At 35.7% G+C, this 22,033-nt stretch overlaps 2 protein-coding genes across 4 annotated transcripts; both read left to right on the top strand.

Annotated features, from left to right (window-relative positions):
* The first annotated feature begins 2,254 nt into the window (after window positions 1-2,254).
* Window positions 2,255-14,106, top strand: LOC121414326 (flocculation protein FLO11-like). 3 transcript variants are annotated; one of them, XM_041607486.1, is made up of 3 exons: window positions 2,255-2,477; window positions 10,270-10,745; window positions 10,980-14,106. In XM_041607486.1, the coding sequence occupies exons 2-3, from the start codon at window positions 10,273-10,275 to the stop codon at window positions 11,728-11,730; spliced, it is 1,224 nt and encodes a 407-aa protein (XP_041463420.1). In that variant the 5' UTR covers window positions 2,255-2,477; window positions 10,270-10,272; the 3' UTR covers window positions 11,731-14,106. The 3 variants fall into 3 exon arrangements, with proteins under 3 accessions (XP_041463420.1, XP_041463411.1, XP_041463403.1); XM_041607477.1 differs by having other exon boundaries at window positions 2,260-2,477; window positions 10,270-10,901; XM_041607469.1 differs by having other exon boundaries at window positions 2,262-2,477; window positions 10,270-14,106.
* A 4,062-nt stretch (window positions 14,107-18,168) lies between these two features.
* Window positions 18,169-19,254, top strand: LOC121430644 (integumentary mucin A.1-like). Its single transcript, XM_041627969.1, has one exon. The coding sequence runs from the start codon at window positions 18,169-18,171 to the stop codon at window positions 19,252-19,254; it is 1,086 nt and encodes a 361-aa protein (XP_041483903.1).
* Window positions 19,255-22,033: the final 2,779 nt, after the last annotated feature.

A 22,033-nucleotide genomic window follows, 5' to 3' on the forward strand; every position in this document is an offset into this window, starting at 1 on the left:
TCACTGCTTTTTAGCAGTGATTCATCTATTTGATTTATATTTTGCTCATTATCATTTTTTTACGTTATCCAATACCAAGACGATCAAATTCTACTATAATTTATAATTATCGTCTCGAATGAGCCAAAAATCGGCTATACAAACTTTATCTTAATGATAATATTGATGATAATGATGACGAAAAATAAGTTATTATAAATAATACTAAGCGTTCTGCCAAAACTATATATAAAAAACGAAACATGATAGGAAGACCATTCATTTGACAATTTGGAGATTATAGCCAATATAATTTTAGTATACATACAGGACCGATACAGTTAGCATTCATTACGAGTAAATTTTCTGTTTGCTCCGCCAAGCCGACTTCAGACGCAAGAAATCTGAAACCCGTGTCAACAGACTCTGGGTCCAAAGTCTGTTTTCTTGATGAAGTTCTTGATTAATTAGGCATACAGCTACATATCTCTAGTTAATCATTAAACCCCTTTCAACTTCAGAATAATAGGATTTTATGAGTAATGATGGTCGACGCTTTCTGTACCGTGGTTATGTTACCATGGAGATATTAAGATATGCATTTTGACTTCCGCGCGGTTAATGGACATTCTTTTGACACCAACCCTGTTCTTTAACATTCAAGCAACAACTGTGTTTCATTTTGCTTCATCTTGCATAATGATAAATGAAGCAATGAATGTTGGTAATATTACTGCCCTTTTCTGCTTCCACGGCTCCTAAAAGGTTAAGTCTATCCTTACAGCAAGTTTATTCTATTGAATAGAAAAAGAAAACGAGCATAACTTAAAGACTTTAATCAAAAGTGGATTTCAAGTAAGAAAGATGAGAGAACAGCGTTCAAATAATAGCGTCGGTGAGGTCACACACACACCCTCCCACCTACACACACACACACTCACTCACTGTTTCTTTTCTTTTTTCTTTTTTCTTTTTTCAAGAAATTTTGAATTTTTTTTTTCAAAATTTCTTGAAAATAAAATAAGGTGTGAGTGGGTGTGTGTTGACCTCACCGACGCTATTAATCAAATCTTGCATTTCCCAATAGTTTCAGCATAATGAAATGTGTCATATTACACATCACAAACTACAAAGGATGTTGAGTGTGCCAAGCGGCCATGTCCTTGATTGCATATTGCATGTAACTTTTTGTGAACATATAATGACTTGTTTTGTTCAACATCAGACTGAGATGATATTTTAAGTTAAGCGTGTTTGATTCGTCTCTATTCATTAAAATGTATTTCATTGTTGGGCTTGACATCGTTTTAGGCATACAGTAGAAGTTCAATGGACTGGGTTACCAAGTTGGTTTTGAGATGATATTATCATCTTATGAAATTTAACTATATAGCGATAAACGGATAAACTACTATATAATTACATGTAATCATCATTGTTTCAAGATTTTCTATTCCATATTCATCATGTGGATTAATTTCCTCATTTGTTTACTCTCTTCTGCAAGATAAAAACCCGTTGTCATTGTGAGAGTAATAGATTGTGTGCCAGATGGTAGTATGTGATATGGTATGTGATAGGAGAAGGAAACGAGTAAGAAGAAGAGGAAGTAGAGGAAGAACAACAAGAAAAAAACAAGAAGAATAAGGAGAACAAGAAGAAGAAGAAAAAGAAAAAGAAGATGATAATGATGATGATGTATTAGTAGCATCAACAGCAGCAGTAGTAGTAGTAGTAGTAGTAGTAATAGTGGCAGTGGTAGTGGTAGTAGTAGTAGTAGTAGTAGTAGTAGTAGTAGTAGTAGTAGTAGTAGTAGTAGTAGTAGTAGTAGTAGTAGTAGTAGTAGTAGTAGTAGTAGTAATAGTAGTAGTAGTAGTAGTAGTAGTAATAGTAGTAATAGTAGCAGTAGTATTAGTAGTAGTAGTAGTAGTAGTAGTAGTAGTAGTAGTAGTAGTAGTAGTAGTAGTAGTAGTAGTAGTAGTAGTAGTAGTAGTAGTAGTAGTAGTAGTAGTAGTAGTAGTAGTAGTAGTAGTAGTAGTAGTAGTAGTAGTAGTAGTAGTAGTAGTAGTAGTAGTAGTAGTAGTAGTAGTAGTAGTCATGAAGCAGCAGTAATGGCTATGGCATCATTGCAGCAATAATCTCATAATGTTCGAAACGTTTTACATGTTTTTTTTAATTACTATGGACGCTTTCGTCGAAGCCATGAAATATTATACCGCTAATCAAACACCCTAAAACAGGCTTCATTCATCTCACCAAGTATCACATACCTAGTTGGTGAGCTAGCAACAACGTCGCCATAGCAGCCTGATTGGTTACAAACACATATAAAAAGACTTTGTACAGTAGACCCCTTCAAGTTATCAATCAAGGACCTTTGTCTTTAGCCTCAATACCTTCCTCGGGATCACGTAGGATTTTTATCTTTTCTCCAAGATTCTTAAGAAGACAAAATTCCTTTGGAGAGTGATTACGCATCGTCATCATCATCATCTGAGGTGAGAATATTTGTGGAACATCTAGTTAAAACTTCAATATCTTTCAAAATAAAAATTGTGTAATGTTATATTTACAAGATGGATCGAGCGTAGAAGTGAGATACGTAAAAAAAACCGAGAAAATATTCCTTCTTTTTGTGTTTCGATCTATCATTCTGATTTCATTTCTAATGTTTGCTAAAGATTTTTTCGCTAAAACTTTTATTATAAAATATTTTTTACCTTTTGTTCAGGTCTTCTCAGAGAACTATATCATAATTCGAGTATAACGAAATATAGCAGCAGGAATATTTCGCTCAAGAAAATTTTCTCGTTAATGTTCCTTGGTTTGATGTATATGATGAAATTACTGTTTCCGACTAAAGATAAATATCCTTTTATTACCAGAAATAAAATTATGAAAATTAAATATTCATAATTGTATCATTAAAGATTAAAGTTAGCACGATGTCAATTGTTATTCAGTTTCGAAATCGTTTTGCATTACTAATAAATATAAGGAAAACTATTGGTACTATCATAATCATGATTATGCTAATTACAGAAACAATTACTTCATAATTTTCTTATCAAAAAATAAAAAAACAGTTTTCCTTATATACATAGTTCATTAAAGGAAAGTTTGACAGCCGTTTCCAGCAGAATTTCCTTAAACATAATCCAATTATTTGTAATATTTTTGTATATATATCTGGAAAATAATGTCGGGGAAGGCTGTCCTGTGTTTATACCGGAAGCATGCATAAGGTTGACCGACGAAACGACAGGAAATATTGGCAAATGTGATTAGGGTCATCATGATTATACACTGACCAGCTAGCTCCATGCACTGACAATGTGGAGTAAACAACATGGAAAGTTGTATCAGTTTTCAATGGGTTTACAACCCATCGACAATAACTAATCTTGCAAATATATTGGCCCATGTTACATTTCAATGAGCTTATAGCACTCAGACAAAATCGCACAAATTGTTAATGTCAGTTGACTGTGCGATCTATGTGCCTTAATTAAAAACACAACACATTGTAGCTCCGTTTTCAGCATGATATACACATTAAAGATTAATGTTTGAAGGTTAAAGGTGTGCTGACCATGTATGTCATCGAACCCAAATTATAAAAACTGTATAAAGATGTAACATTTTAAAATCGATGAATAGTAATCACAAAGTATATATGAATATATGAAGTTGCATAAACGCTGATCTAATGATTCATTCCTCAGTGGATTCATGATGATGGTCATCGATGACCTCGTCATCATCAAAGCTATGCTTCTATTATTCTAAGATACTAACCATAGTCTATAAGCTCTGCAAACCATGTAACAACATTTCGAAGTTCTTCATTTATTGCTTAAGGGTGAATGAGTGAAAAGTATTTAAGTTAGAAAGAAAAAGAAAGAAAAGATACCGAAGACTTCCGCAAGCAGTATGAATATGAAATTTTTTAGCTATTTATATCATGAATATACACAAAAAAATAACGGGTTGAGGAAATATACTTGTGGAACTCAAAATGAAACATACTGATTTGATACCGCTAAAGATAACATATGAGTTTATGATGAAACCTATCAAGAACATTATCTCTGATTCCATTATTTTGTTTTTAAGAAGTGTGTGGGAGTAAGTCTCACCTTCGAGAGATACAAGATAATACCATGATTAAATTACCCTTATCTTTCTTTGTATTTTAAGAAAGCTTATATGAGTATATAGTTTTTATGAAAACCAAAACTTAAAAGCAAACTCACATCATTTGTTGTTTTAGAGATAATCACACACACAATGAAAGGTGTGTAAAATTGCGCCGTGTAACGTCAGTTACCGTGAAAATGCCCAAGGAGAAAATCCAACAATCACAACACTGAAAATTTTATCCAAATTGGATGTAAAACAAGAAAGGTTATGACATTTTAAAATTTCACAAAATGGTTATATGCACATCCTAGACGGTATGCAAATGAGGGATGGATGGCGTCATCCACTCACTATTTCTTTTGTATTTTATTATATGAAATATTCTAATTTTCTCCTCATTGTCCATTGAAACAAAATTTTGTTCATTCCTGAACATGTGGAATTACCTTTGTTTTAAGATTTTATTGGTCAGTGAAGTTTGTCAAACCTGTAAAAATGAAATATTGTATAATTCAAACAATAAAATACAAAAGACTTTTGTCATTTGCATATCAATGACAAGTCGTGTGCATAAAACTAATTTGTGAAAATAAGCGAAATCTCAAATGTCATAACTTTCTTATTTTACATCCGATTTTAATGAAATTTTCAGCATTATGCTCGTTTGATTTTTCTATATTTATTCAAATCAACATTTTGTTCATATGGACTTGACTTTCAAACTTAAAGTTTATCGGCCATTGAAATTAAAAAGCACAAGTGATAGAAATCAGCCTGTGCATTGAAAACAATTAAATGACATGACCGAAACATTTTGAATCTTACATGAATTACAAACTTGTTTGGGGTGTCAAAATATTAAAACTTATTCTTGCTTATTTTTTGTGTTTTGTTAATTGTCTATTGATAGGGACATCTTATTTTGGAAACGATTTATAGCTACAAGGAGTGCAAAAGTACCAAGTAAAGACTAATTGTCTTTCTACTTGGATATTTATGACATTCTTAAAAGAGCAATATTGTAAACTCAAAATAATTCATTTTCCTTATTTTCGCTCCAACATTGTCCAACACAAATTCCTTATCCCTTCTCCTAACACCCTCCCCCCACCTCATCAAGGCAGATTAATTGGATGATAACTCTTCAAGCTTATCGTAATCACTACCACTAAGTGTACATTGGGTCTAAATATTAGCATATCGATAAGTAATTTTATCATTATTTATTCAGAACATTAATGTTATTGAAGTGTTTTTTTCCCAGGGCTTCTTATACAGCAGAGTGAGTTTCGTTTCATTCTTGCTATTAAAACAAGATTTCCCTTAACTCTAATCTCTTTCCTTTCTTATTTCCTTGCTTTACTGCGCCATGAGCAGATATAACTGGCAAAAATTGGGGGTTTAATTTTCATACAGTAACCATGGTAACCTATAATTCATGGTTTTATAAATATACATCCAATTTCAAAATCACTAGAAATATCAATATTTTATCGCGATGACGTACGTAGTTTTGCTTAACATAGGGTACATTTCAATAATTGACAAATGAATTATCGATAACTGTGGAAGGAAGGCAAATGTCTCTTGGAAACATCGAACAACAGTTATAACAATGATCATTACAATAATCAGCTTTTATAGTGTTTTTGCAGTATATTTTATGATTACCCCTGTAGTCATCGACTCCGCGTAGCAGTACATCTTACCATGCACCTCCTCCACTCCCTCCGGATCATTACATTTTGTGAGATAGGAAAATGCGAATGATGCTTTGTAGGATTTGCCGCCCAAACTGAAAGTGTTTTTCTGAACGGAACTGGGAGATTTGGACCGACAGTATGACCAAAAGGTATACTTCAGTGAAAAATAATGATAGAAAGAAAATAAAAATGATTTATCTTGATTAATGGATGCATGACAAGTAAATAGTTTCGGGGGCCATGGTCTCTCGAAAAGTCCCACCCACACCAAGAATAGAAAGAGAAGGAGAATAAAAAAGAAAGAGTAATATGTAATGTTATTTTTCTGATATTATTAAAAAAAGATTAATTTTGATAAGGTAAACATTTTGGCTCGCTCGCTTCGCTCGTTCATGACTAATTAGAAATTATGTCAAAGACACTACATTTTTATGCCTCTGCATGAAATGAAATAGGGCATTTTCAATCATTAGTGATCATGCGTAATCGAGTAAGGAAGGAATAGTGAATTAATAGTCTCTTCCATCAAAACTAATTAATCATTAACCCAACATGCCAATTCAAAGTCAATTCAGTTACGCATCCAAGATTTTTTTGTGACACGAGGAATCAACATACTCCAAAGGATTATTATCATACCGTCAACAGAGAGCGTTGAAGTCTCAATTCCTTTTTGACTTAATAAAAAAGTATATTTCTTGATTTATTTATCAACGCATTCTTGTTTAATTACATTTACAAAATATATAAATTTCAATGAATAAAATAAAGAAGTCAATGAATAAGATTTTGTTACTGCAAAATCGTAAAATTGCATTAGAAGGGGACATACTGAATTTGTTTTGACTTGCACGCATCGGATAATAATTATGTTTCAATTGTATACGATGAAAATAATTTGAAAACAATAGCGCTTTCAAACGATAATACGTGGATGTAGGATAATAAGTATGATAAAAAAAAACGAAAAACTGCGTTTGCATTTTGCAATCTCTTCATAACCAAGAGGAAGTATTGACCATTTAACAGATCACCGTGGATGTTTCTCCAAATAAATTAATAACAAGGTTTGATGTTCTATGACACCAAAAAGCTCCGTCATATAGGATGGCGGGGATAAACATGATAAAAGAGTGATCCTTCTCCTTCTCGGTCCACCAATATGCGATAAACATGTCGTCCATGCACATAGTGCTTAAAACAACCATTTGGGTAACTAGACTTTATATTGATCATGTTGATGTTCCATTCAAACGAAATAAATTGATTCATTCCATTAAGATGCTTTTGTTTATTTCATTTGTATCGCCTTGGGTAATGATTCATTAGAAATTGCGCATTAGTGTTACTTATCATTATTATCATAAAGAGATGATTGCTTTGTGGGTGAGATGGAATTCATATTATAATATGTCATGCTTAAAAAAAAAACATGATTTTCCTTTCCTGGAATGAACATAAACGATGATCTATATTTGATTATGAATTATTATTTTATTTTTTGCTGTTTAGAATGTTGTCAATAGATTGAATATGATTAAGTGTGAACTATTATCTGGAAGAAAAGTTGGAAAGGTAATCAAAAGAAGATAGTTCCTACTGTTATGTCTCTTGGGACCATTACCCGATGATTGATGATGCGTTGTCGCTGTACAATGAACCAATTCCTCTAATGAGAATTATACATGGACTTTGATCAAATTGCCCTAATTTGACCATAAACAATTCATCTATTTGTATATCAAAATACTGCTCTAGTTTCTTAAAGTGTAAGGGTCAAAGCGCACGTGTGCAATACACAAAGAGTTATTGAAAAAGTGTGTCTGCTTGTTTGTTTGTTAGCACTTGGATATGAAAGGTATTTAATCGACTGGAAATTTTGAAAATTGAAAAGTTCATCGTTTTGGTATTTTCCCTCAAACCCTCTCGACAATTTATTCAGGGATTGTTTGGACAAATTGAGTTAACAGGTTCGACTAAAAGGTGATAATATGAATGTAAGATACAAAAGATATTGATCTGCATGGGCATTTTTGGAGTTTGGAAGTTACACCGTTTTTTATTTCATCCAGTTGACTCTCTTGGCAAAATTTAGTTGACTGATTTGTACGAATATGTATTTGATTTATGAGAGAAAATAATAAAACTATTACAGTTCTTGCTGAAGGAAAACACGCAATGGCTATTTTAGCCTACATTAAAATTAATAAATGGACACTTTTATAGGCATAGTTGGCATCAATGTGTGCGCGTGTTTACACTCTAAAAATGAAAAGCTAATTTAGCTATTAAGGAACGTGTATAGTCATGATAGTGGCTGCACTTCGGAGTGGTGATTTTAATAGTTCTAATTTGAACGAAAAAAAAAAGAAGTGCAGTCACTATACACGCTCCATAAGAGCTAAATTAGCTCTTCCATTTTTGTTAAGTGTAAAATAATACAAAAATCGTTAATCGCTAATCTGATACTTTAGTCCATGTGGCTGAGCAGGTGAAACAGACAGATGCTAATTATTGTTTACTTAACTATATTTGGTCTACAATCAGATTATCGATAATGCAATCGTTTACACACTCTGCTTCTCTCCACCCAGGTGCAGCTAAACGGGTACCCATTACTCCAGTAGGATGTGAAAGTCATTGTAGCTTGTCAAGCATTGCGTGCGCCTCATTGGCGACTAGCTGGAATACTCCCCAAGGAGTGGAGAACATGCATACGCTATATCTGCTGTTATAAACACGATAGGAACATGCAATGTACTCCTTAGGCGCATTATTTATTATTTGCTCTCTTGTAAAATTCAAATTCGAGTGATACACACTAAGAAATGTTTGAACCCTAATGAAGCACTTGTACCAACCTTTAGGGGTGTAATCTTGCACCCTAAGCGGCAAAAGGTGAAAAATGCACCTTTTCATCATTAAATGCAACAAGAAATTCTAGCTCGCACCCTAATAGGTGCAAATACGAACCTGTTAAGGTGCATATAGTATTTGACATTAAAAAGGGTTAAAATTTGAACCTTTATTACATTGTTCAATTTCGTACCTTACAGGGTACTTAACATAGCTAAATGCACCCTCAAATGAGCATAATTACACTCATTAGCACCCCTTTGGTGCAGCTATTGTACCAACCCAGAGGGTTCAAACTTGATCCCCTATTTCTTAGTGTGTATGTATCTTCACGGGGAGTGGTCTTGCAGATAAAAATCTCGTTTCACCGAGTGATATCTGGTGTTTGTTTGTCCATTGCTATGATATTATCTTTCATTGCTTCGGAGCATTGGCCCTGAAATCATTTTAAGACCACTTCACGTTTATTTGCTACTACCAAGGGGGTACTCTTTACGACGACCTCATCATGCTCATGGGTTGCATTTAAAGCATCACCTTTGGTTTTCAGAGCATGTTAAGTAGTATCACGTCCTGTGACACACAGGCGAAATCGACTTCAGACACGCAAAAAAATGGCGCCGCGAAGGGGTAGAGTCATTTGGTGGTATGGTGCAGGGGCTGATGCTCGAAGGGGGGGGGGTTCAGTTTCAGTCCCCATTTTTTTTTCCAAAACCGTGTACAAAAATGTAAAAGTTACCATCCGATTGAGATTTTTTCGGATGGTTAGCCTCCACCCCCCCCCCACACACACACATTTTCAAAACCTTTTCGCAGCACCTGATGTACATGTGAGACATTATCTTGAACTTTATAATTTTTAACACTTTTCTTGTCTGTCCTCGCCTCCCAAACATTTCCTTTTGCCCTCCACTTGCCCCCCCCCCTTACCCCTCCTTATTGTAATGCAGATCCTTCAATTTGCAATGCGACCAAGATTTGTGGTGTGAACAACTTTGCCATCACTTATTTTTTTATATTTCACTTAAACTGCGTCTTTATCACATCTTTCAGTAGATAGATCATGTGTTCTTTCTATAAGAGGGCATTAATAAAGATTAACAAATAATACATCATGTTTGTATCACCGTAAGAAAGCAAAATAAGACATTTTGTGGGCATTTTAAAGTCCATCAAAGGGAAAGTTGTTAACATGTGACATCACACATCTTTGTCGCATTGCCAATAGTTATTGATCAAAATATTCAAATGTTGATAACTTCCTCATTATTGTCAGGATTTTTTCAAACTTTCTCTGATCATATTTTTTTCTGTTTCCACACGAGTCTACTTCAAAAGGTTTCATTCCCCTTTAAATTGTTTTTACAATATATTTTCAATTGTTTCAAACTTTAATAAGAATTAAAAATATATTTAAAAATTTTGAACTATAGTTGTTAGAGGGACGCAAATACACTACATGTATAATTACGATTTCCTAGCAGATGCCATACCACTATCCCTACCAAATATCCTCTTGAATGATTCAAACTTTTTAAATCCAAATAACTGCAATTATCAATTCATTTCTGTTCTTTTTTCGATTTAGAAAATGGCTTCTCCCAAGAACATCGCTGTTCTCTGCCTTTCGATTTGCATCAGTGCCTTTCTGTCTGGGATTTGTGAAGCTCAAACTACAGCTTTAAACACGGACTTAACCACTTATACGAGTGCACCAACAACAGCACAGGGCATACTCTCTACAAATGTAGCAACAACAATAGACATCGCTGATACAAGTGCTGCAACAACTGAAGCACCGGATACGACTGATGCAGGTGTAGCAACAACTTTACAAGACACCACTGATCCGACAAATGCTCCAACAACTGAAGCACTGGATACAACTGATGCAGGTGTAGCAACAACATCACAAGACACCACTGATCCAACAAGTGCACCAACAACTGAAGCACTGGATACAACTGATGCAGGTGTAGCAACAACATCCCAAGACACCACTGATCCAACAAATGCACCAACAACTGAAGCACTGGATACAACTGATGCAGGTGTAGCAACAACATCCCAAGACACCACTGATCCAACAAATGCACCAACAACTGAAGCACTGGATACAACTGATGCAGGTGTAGCAACAACACCCCAAGACACCACTGATCCAACAAATGCACCAACAACTGAAGCACTGGATACAACTGATGCAGGTGTAGCAACAACATCACAAGAAACCACTGATCAAACAAATGCACCAACAACTGAAGCACTGGATACAACTGATGCAGGTGTAGCAACAACATCACAAGACACCACTGATCCAACAAATGCACCAGCAACATTTTCGGGCAACCCTGATCCAAGTGCACCAACAACAGCGCCAGACACCCCTGATCCAAGTGCACCAACAACAGCGCCGGAAACCCGTGATCCAAGTGCCCCAACAACAGCGCCAGACACCCCTTATCCAAGTGCACCAACAGCAGCGCCAGTCACCCCTGATCCAAGTGCACCAACAACAGCGCCGGAAACCCGTGATCCAAGTGCCCCAACAACCGCCCCAGACACCCCTGATCCAAGTGCACCAACAGCAGCACCAGTCACCCCTGATCCAAGTGCACCAACAACCGCGTCAGACACCCCTGATCCAAGTGCACCAACAACAGCGCCGGACACGCCTGATCCAAGTGCAACAACAACAGCGCCAGACACCCCTGATCCAAGTGCACCAGCAACAGCTTCGAAAACCCCCAATCCAAGTGCACCTACCGAAAAAAAGACTACACCCCAGCCTACTGAAGGTGCCGATCCTACAACAAGTCCTCCAGAGGAATCTCTTTCTGCTGGTGCCATTGCAGGTATAGTAATTGGTTCGGTGGTGGGAGCTGGCATCATTGCAGCTGGTGTCGGATACGCCATCTATCACTTCAAAACAGTCACACAGGTTGCTCCGGTCAGCAACGATATTGAGATAGCGAACATATCAGCGGACAATGTCGTTGAAATAAACGACAAGACAAACCTAACACCACCGGATGACGATCAACCTTAAAATTAATTTAGAGAGAGACAAAAATTATGTTAAATTCGAAGTGGCTACATGAAATGTAATTGGTTTGTACAATGGTGTGACACGGAATGGAATCAAAGGCGTGTAATCATCTCTGCGCGGTGACAAGCTGTTCTCGTGAATCTAGACGCAGGACTGTGCTGCTTGAACACGCAATATGTGTCGCAGTTGAAAATACAGTTTCAGAGTTCAATTTATATACATTATTTTGTCTTTGCAGGAATTTTGCAAACACAAACACAATATATTTTCTCAGTTCAAACATCTGCTACCGAAATAAATGTTGCCAAACTCAATGATTTAGTTTTTATCCCATAATTTCGCAAGTTCACATTCAACGCGCGAATTAAGTCATATGTGGCTTCCCATTAGTCATGTTAGTATTGCTGATATGACGTTTCATAATCCATTTTATTGCTGAAAGTATGACATAGATCAATCATGTCAATAGGGTTCCCTAGATACAATAATACTATGATGGGCCGATCCCGGCATAATTCCTTTTCTCATCTGTAGCTATAGTTCACAAAATTATATAATGATTGATGACATAGAATATTAAGGACCAAACTCAACAAGTTCGATATCATTCTTTTCGTTACAAGATGTTCTACCATGAATCAAGATTTAAGGGTGAGATACTTAAAGTACACTGTTTCTCATTTCTTTCTTGTGCGGCGATATTAAATTAAATTGAAATATAGAAGGGGCGCAACTTCAACCCGAATTACACGTCATTTTTTGGCAACAACATGTTTTTTACATGTCAAATTTTCCTTGGGTACATGTGCCCATCCCCCCCCTGGAAAATCCTGGATCCGCACTTTCAAACAAAATATATCTTCCGTCAAACTTTTGTGATAATACAGCAGCTAATTTTTAACTGTTTTTAACTGTTGGTGGCTTTATCAGAATAATAGAAATAGCTTCTTTCCATCATGTTCATAGGATCTGGATCCATTTCTTTTATTGAATTGGCTTGTTGATATTAGAAAGCAGTTTATTGTTCTCTGTTTGTTTGTTTTTTCAAGTTCTGACTTAAAATATCACCCTCTTTTGCAAAATAACTCTTCTGTTTGGTTTTATTCTGTTGTACTTTGTTTATTGTAAATATGAAAAAAGTGTCTTTTAATACAATAATAATGGTAATAGAGTATATATATGTATATATTTGTAATGTTGTATTTCATACATAGTTGTCACTTGTGCCAATTAAATACATGTTAATATTAACTTTTTTTCTGGGACTGAAAGCATCATCTAAAGATAGTATTCGTAAGCAACCCCAATTTCAATCCTTGTTGTAGCTGAGCCACGGCGTGCTTAGTATAGTATTTAGATCGTGTCTGATCTAGAATAAACGTATTTTAAAACTTTGTAGATGACAAAAGTTTTCACAATAGAGATGTATTATATATCATATTAAATCATAGAGCTCTCTCTCTCTCCGTCTCTCTTTTATAAATTCAACTTCATATTAGTGCAGTACATTCCATCTTGTAATTATCATTGTAACTCTTTAGTATGTGGTCAAATCTATTTTTTCTCATTGAAACCAATTGAGATATTTATGATTAACTCTATGCAACATGCAGGGCACAGAGCGGTTCTCGAGCGTGCTATCAATCGATATTTTAAATATATATATTAGCCCGTCCGATCTTATTATACTAGTATTGAAAGTAAATTTAGGGACTTATTTGTACAAGCTCTGCATTTTTGGCAAGTCCCTCCGATTATGTAATTCATCTTGAACTGTATGTATTATTTTAAACATGTAATTTTACTATTACTTGGATTATATAATTTGTTGAACGGAAATAAATATATCTTAATCTAAATCTATACTTATTTTATTGTTTGAGGAAATTTGCTAATTGTGATAATAATCATGATTAATTTCTCAAGTATTTACAAAGTACAGTCAACGATACCAACGTAATAATGTTGATGAAAATTATTATTATTCTTTAATCAATGAAACTGAAATTGCAAAACTTCACAATACTTCACATCTATTTTCAGAAGATCATGTAGAGAATGCTTATTTCTTCAAAGGGCGTTTTAAATGATATTTGGAAAGGTTCAAATTATAATGTATAATATTGAATTGTGAAATTATGTATTTTCTGAAATGTAAATGGTTGGTATTCTCGTAGCATTGATTATAATTCAAAAGGTGATGTCACCCTCTTGGTTTTAAAACAAGCAAAAACAAAGAATAATGTTGATGAGAGTTTGCTGAAAATCTACCAAAAATGACGGAGTTCTGAAGTTTTTAACTTTTGTGACGTCACATACGCTGTAAAAAGATATTGGGTAAAATTTAAACCAACACGAGTGTAATTATGTGTCCAACCAATTTGCGGCAGTATTTTTCCCAATGCGGGAAGCATATTGTCCAGTGAGGTTGAAAAAATAAGCAGCAATAACGTTAGAATGGGCAGCATTTTCATCACACTGGATAAATAGGAATGGCCAAAATAAATACCCAATTTTGGTTGGTCACGTGATTACCCCCATGGAGCATTTTACACACAATTTTTTTAGAGTGTACGAGCAGCTATGCCATTGCCATGAGCATATGTCGTGGTATGTAAATTCCATCAAAATGCTATTTTTCTGGAAATATTGAAATTTATTCTATTTGTACGGTATAAGATCAGAAACATCATTTCATAATCCCTTCTACAAGCAGAATATTTGCATTCATCATAATATATGTCATATAAAATTTGAACTTTGGAATTTATATACATAAATATACTAATAGGGAGGCCGCTCGTATATGACGCTACAAATATAAAACTTTTATTGTTGAATGGATTTTCATCAAACATTCACCGATATTTTCTCATTTTCATGCTTTCATTAAAAGCATAAAAGGTGTATACTTCCCCTTTAACTTTAGCTTGACTTCCTCATTATTTTGAAAGAATGTATGTTACTGGTATTTCACCATAGTTAGGGTGTTATAAACCTACTATGAAAACTTTTTTCAAAAATTCAACTTTGTTGTGAAATTCTTTGGTATATCGTCTTTTTATGAATACTTAAGAAGGTGGACGAAAGCAAGGCATTCCATAAAAAGTATGTACTATAGACAGGAGAGTTAAGAGAATACAACCATATATGCCTTTAATATATATTTTTATTCACCAGGACACCTTGAAATATAGTATTCAAGATCATTTCATTGTCATTATCGCTCATTTATTTTATTATTATTATTTTTTGGAAATGTTAGTCAACTTTCGTCATGTCGTGTCAATGTATTGAAACGACTTTTCGCATTTGCAGTCTTGTAATTGATCAATTTGAAAATAAATATTTCTCAGAGAATGTAAGTTTTTCATTTTCATTTTCATTTATTGGTTTCTGCATGGACCTTGATTCTTGGTTGCTGTTTTTTTCTTGTTTTGAAAAATTATGTGTTTCATTAGTTGAAAGGTGGTCGCCTCTTTCCTCCTGAAGGGTGTATTATATTTACAGTGAATGAGAATAGATGCAAATAATTTCCGTTTTATGTTGACGTGCACCATAGTACACTGTTAAAAAACCTGATTTTACAGAAAGCAATAATAGAATCATTCTGTAAATTCATAAAACAGGAATTTTTCTGCAATTATACAGAACAGGTCTGTTCAAAAGGGGGAAAGTGTGTTTTATTTAAGGAACTTTGTAAGGTTCCAATAAGGTTTTTCAATAAAGGGATAAAACCCATAAAAAATCAAATAAACATATATTTTTGTTACAAATTTCTACATTTTGTAAACATTGATTCATACAAAAATAAATTATTCATGAAGAATAGAAGTTAAGAAGGTTCTAATGCCTCCACCTCTAAAGTTCCGTTGGCTAATTTTGAGAACAAATTAAATTCATTTTGTGCTTACGTGTGATTTATAACTTGAATTCATAGAGACTGGGGCGAACCCCCCGCCCCATTTGATTTCGTTTTTCAAGAAGTCACTAAGGAGAAAGAGAGATGAAAAAGAGGAGGAAAAATGAGATAGAAGTATGAAAGAAAAGTACAAACGAAGACTACAAGCTTGTGTTTGTAATTTAATCAATCCTTTATTGGGGGCATAGTATAATCATGCATGGGTTTTAATAGGCCTACTTGTTGTCGGGTAAAGATACACATAATTTAGAACACATGAGAATATGCGAATGATGCAGTGGCGGAACGTGGCTCTCATCAACTGGTCTATTTCGTTTGGGTCAATCGTTAACGCGAAATAACTTATAATAGTTAACTCGCACAAAAGATGACGTAATTACATTATATATTCTTTCAAAAAAATCGGACAAGCAAAAGAGATAATTATGCCAATGGAATAAACTTCTTACCAAAAAAAATGTGTATACGTATAACAGGCCTATGCACATGATGCATATATAAGGTTAGGTTCATGGATGTCGATAACAGGGGGGGAGGTTATATCCTCCCCCAATATTTCAGGTGGGAGGAAGGCCGGCGTTATCACCCCCTCCAATAATTTACGGGCGAATATCATAATATTTATGATGAATCATATAATAAATATGATCATGGTAGTTAATAGATATTGCCGTTCATGTCATGTCTGGCCCCTAAAAAAAATAGGCTCTTTTAATATGCCACTCACCCCCCCCCCCCTCTCCCCTGCCGAAAAAACCTCTCAGTCACAGGGGGGAAATGTGTCAGTCATACCCCTCCCCACAACCATGACTTCCGATCGACACCCATAGACTGGACCTCAATTAAATTTGTTTCAACAATCTGTGTTTCTTCCCTCCTTGATCTGGTATATGACCTCTGACACATTTGAGGGATATCACATCTTTTTTTCCCTTCATATTTCATCTTCTTCTACTGAGAAGTCCAGTTCTCTGAATGGTCAGAGTACGGACCTATTACGAGGTCCATGGTCAGAGGAGTTTGTACTGAAATAGCAAAACTGTGATCATTGGTCTGTGTTTGTGTCATGCAATGCCTGAGGTTTTATAAGTTAGTATGGCGACCTTAACTTCAGTCATATTTTCGGAGAAATATATTAGTACAGAGTGGTTCTTGTCCGGGTGGGCACAATGGGTATGGGTCCCTCGCTTGCTTCCGTAGATTCCTATTTGATTATGCTATGATGAAACCTTAATAGAAGTTTTCGTTCAGAGACGTAAGGCTAATTCAAGAACATAGGAAATGTATTGCCTAACATGCCTAATGTTCTTTATGACAAAGAACAACCAAGAAGTCTTTGTCGGTAAATCGGTGAATCGAGTCAGCAGTTCAGCTCTTGATTCCGGTCAAACGATACATTTGCAATTTTTCATGTTCTGAAACTACGACAAAACTGCTGTTCTGTTTCAACAATTTTCGGCAAAGACTCTTTAGCTGTTCTTTGTCATTTGATGGTCATTTGCGTATATCGCTGAGCGAAACCGTTTACAACCTTTTACGTCACCTCCCTTTCCCTACCCCCCCCCTTCCTCCTCTCTAGTCCAATCTTTTGTCAGTTCCATATTCTTCATACCAGTCATGCACCATAAGAAACGAGATTTTGTTGATTTTCCTCGTTGTAAAATCATCGTTTAGTACTTTGTACTACTACGCCCTGTATTCAATCAATATATATTCCACTGACATAGTTTAGAATCTAGATATTTATGAGAAGTTTTATGATTAATGTCATGGTGATGGACACAACATTGTGGCAATGCTTACGCCCATTTACATGTTTTTTAAACGTCACCCTTCTTTGGTAACAACACCAATCACGGAGAACTCTGTCAACTGTATGGACGTTTGAATATCAATGTTGGTAGAGAAATAGAAATTCTCTGAGGGAAACTTAATTTTGGAATATTTCTAAAGAGAATTAAAAAGGTAAGTGTATTATTGACATTTTTGAGCAAGTACTTTTTTTAATTAATACATTTTGGTGATCCATTGGCCTTTTCCAGATAGGTTTTCGAGTAAAAATTTTAAAAAATGGAGAATGATTTTTGTTAATATCATCTTTAAAAAACGTTACTTTCCTTCTAATGTCTAGAAACTTCCATCCCCGGACCGACCCACCCTCTTGCTCCCATCTCTCTCTTTCATTTTCTTTATCTCTCTCTCACGTGTCGACTAGCATTTGGCAACACCAGTAAAAGCCTGAAATCATTTCCCCTGAAGCATCAAAGAACATAGGAACATCAACGAACCACCATTTTTTTATTATGTGAAGCAACGCCATGCCACCCTCTCTCACTAAACACCAACAAATTTTATGATGAATTAAAACTTCAGGCATGTATGACATCAAAATTGAATTAATATTTTATCCTTAATTCTCATACAGGATGGCCCAGCTTACAGGAATGAGGCTGTACAAATGGATCGTGTTATTCTATATAATGCATATATCGATGCTGATAACTGCACAATTAACCATGGCAACGTCGACGATAGCTATAACAACCGATATCATACATGTTACAACAATAACAGCAGACACAACAACGTTACCAACGACCGATTCCACAACTGATGCAGCAACAACAACAGCAGCAGATACAACACCGTTACTAACCGCAGGAGAAACCAGCACGACAGGGACAACCGTTGTGGCTGCTACATCAACGGGTGCGTTCACATCCGATGCTGAAACCCCATCAACCATGTCTACAGAAAAGGGCACAACTGAAGATATAACTACCACCTCAGATACACCAACAACCTCCTATACAGTAACAGCAACCAAAATTATAACATCAATTGCAACACATTCAACTGATGGAGATACTTCAACTGCATCCTCAACACCCTCAGACACGGGCACTTTCGAAACTACACCTGGTTCACCTGTAACCACAGGTGGAACAACAACAGCACTGTCAGTATCTATGACAACCAAAGATCAGAATCCACCACAAACAACAGTATCAACAGCACTAATGGGAACATCTAATCCAAGAACACAAACCACAGGGCCAGACACCCCTGAAACTCCCGATCCATATGCATCAACCACCGCGCCTGAAACCCCCGAAACTCCCGACCTAGATGCATCAACAACCGCGCCTGAAACCCCTGAAACTCCAGACCCAGATGCATCAACAACCACGACAGAAACCCCTGAAACTCCCGACCCAGATGCACCAACAACCACGACAGAAATCCCGGATCCAAGTGCACCAACCATACCAACAGCAGCGTCAGGAACCCCTGATCCAAGTGAACGGGATTTGACTACTACTTCCGAGGAAACATCTACTAGAGATGCAGATTCTACAACAAGCTCCCCTAAAGATTCCCTATCGTCTGGTGCCATCGCGGGTATCGTCATCGGATCATTAGCAGGAACTGCTGCTTTGGCAGGCGGTGTTGGACTTGCTTTGTATTATACGAAGCATACCATGGGTGGAGCTTCTGTTACGCCAAACTATTCCAGTCAGAGCAATATTCGTATGACGAAGATGGAGGAAGGGGTTGCTGGTAATAATTCGAATGTGTCTAAAGAAAACAACATTAAGTGATTTTTCCCTGTGACATGATGATAGTCAAGCAGATGACAGAAAAGACAAAGTTTAGAGTGGAAATCGTAGGAATTCATCTTTTACTCTAAACACAAACAATTAATGATGCTAAAATCAGATCTTCAAATTTCAGGGCAGATTCTGCTTTCGCCAATAAGCATGATAAGGGTAGCCGGAAACCAATATTATCACCCACATTTTCCCCGACCTGAAAACTTGACAATTCTAAGCACTTTTTTAAACAGGATTTGAAACTATCTAATGATGTGAGCGCGAAGCGCGAGTATAATTTTTATAAACTGACTTAAAAAGGGGGACATATACTCAGAAATATTGGCAGCAACTCATTGCAAAAAATATATATTCCGACCTAAAAAACTTAACATTCTAAGAACTTTTTGTATTTCATCAATAGAATGGGAATCTTTCTAGACTGACGATGCGAGCGCGAAGCGTTAGCTGAAAATTTTTGATATTCCGCCCTGAAAAACTGATCAGTTTAAGCACGTTTAAATGTATCTCAATAACAAACACGACAAACATATACACTAAAGTGAAATTAGGGCTGACTTTTGTCTTTAGATTTAGACGTAGAATGTGAAATTCTTTTCAAATTTGGTAATCTTGAAAGTGGTATTGTGGTATTTTCCTTAACAACTGATGCAAGCAAGAAGTGCGAGCTGAAAATTGTACACTCTATAAAAACGAAGAGCTACGAAGACCTCTTAAAGAGCGTGAAAGGTGACTGCACTTCGGAGTGCTGATTTTTTTCTTTCAAATTTGAACTAGACAAGGCAGCACTCTGAAATGCAGTCACTATACACGCTCTTTAAGAGCTAAATTGGATATTCGTTGTTTAGAGTGTAGGCCTATACCGTTTGAAACACTGGACATTTTAAGAGCGTGAGCTCAAATTAAAGTTTCTGATGTATTAACTCGAAAGGGAACACTGAGTTGGCGCTATTGCTGATGCAGCATTGTGAAATACTGTCTCCTTTCTTATATAGGGTTTCTTTGGGTTTTAACTTTTGCATTTGCACCCCGATTTTGTTCCAAAATTTAATGTTTACCGATGAATATTATAGTTCAATGCCACAGCCATGCAGACCGACCAAAGCTTTTGCCATGTTTACCATAGACCGGCACACTGCAAAAACTCCGGTGTTGAATTAAAACCAGCCCGGAATCTATAATGTCCGCACCAGAGAAGTATTAAAACACCAGTTTGGAATCAAACCAATTGGTGTTGTATAAACACATGTCTGGTGTTAGACCCAAACGAATCTAATGTTGTTTAACAATTCTCTGGTGTGGACATATATAGATTCCGGGTTGGTGTTAAATCAACACCTGAGGTTTTGCAGTTCTGGAGCCGATTGGTAGGTCTGATGAGCTGACTGGCCATCGGTCTTTTTAAAGTCAGTTTCGTTGGTATGACTGTAGCAACAGCAAGTGAAATTGGTACTCTTCGTACAAGTGATTGAGTTTCAACGAAACCTATTCCAATGCGACGAATAGTGCATGCGATAGATTTGGTCGGTTGGAGTTGGTTTCGCCAATGTATAACTTTGGCATAAAATGAGGAACGTGGGTTCGAATCGCAGCCAAGTTTTATCAAGGTTTCTGATTGAAAATGTGATCATCATTTATTTTTCCACTCGAAAATGTACTTTGTTTCACTCAGATGATTGTGAAAATGTTATTTCATTCCTTTTCTATGTATTTTCACTGTTTCCGATTTGCAGACTATGTTTTACATGGAATTGAAATTATATAACAAGGTGTTTTTTTTTTTTTGGTGTTTTTTGTGTATCCCTAATTCTCCCCTAGTATAATCTAACGCCTGTAGGTTTAAGCAAAGGAAAAGGAAAAGGGAAGAAATGAAAGGAGGGAAATAAAGAAAGAATCGCTATAAATAATTTTTTTGAATATTTATTATAATCTTTTCAAACTTTAATACAAAATGTTACGAGGGTAAGGAAGCCATGTGCTCATATTATTATAGTCATAATCAGTACGAAATAGTAGTAGTAGTAGTAGTAGTAGTAGGAGTAGCAGTAGTAGAAGTAGTAGTAGCAGTAAGAGTAGTAGTAGTAGTAGTTTTAGTAGTAGTAGTAGTAGTAGGAGTAGTAGTAGGAGTAGGAGTAGGAGTAGTATATGGTGATATTGTCATTATAATTACGTTTATGTGAACAGTTTGCTGATGGTATTCAGGTTCAGAGAAATAAAAACAAGTAGCAAAAGAATAGGTATTGATGCGTTCTTGTTCTTTTATATAAATTTCCCTGTCCACCCCTTTCTCTCTATTCTCATCCTATAACACATACATTCAATCACACATACATAAACACACACACACAAACAGGTACACACCCACACAGACAGACAGGCAGACAGACACACACACACACCATCATTTTGACAAAGTATCAGACAACTATAACATGAAAACAAAAAACTTCGATGACATATTATAATAGGCATTACGTGAATTACATGTTCCACACAACTAAAAAGAAAAGGAAAAACAAAGATAGAAGAACAATGAATTCATGTTAAAAGATTTAATCACGAATGCTTAAAGGACGAACGTGTAGCTTTAAAACTCTTCAAAACCCACTGTAATATAGATATCCAAACATCAATACTGACAAGTGATTTTCTCACCCTGAAATTATTAACAAGAGCCCCAGGGGGCTTAACCCTCACCTGAGCTGACGGATATTCAGCTGATGCAAGCTCCCTTGGTGCAACTATATAGGAGCATGGCATCAATTAG

This window comes from Lytechinus variegatus, chromosome 1 (genome assembly GCF_018143015.1).
Source record: "Lytechinus variegatus isolate NC3 chromosome 1, Lvar_3.0, whole genome shotgun sequence".
NCBI lineage: Eukaryota > Metazoa > Echinodermata > Echinoidea > Temnopleuroida > Toxopneustidae > Lytechinus > Lytechinus variegatus.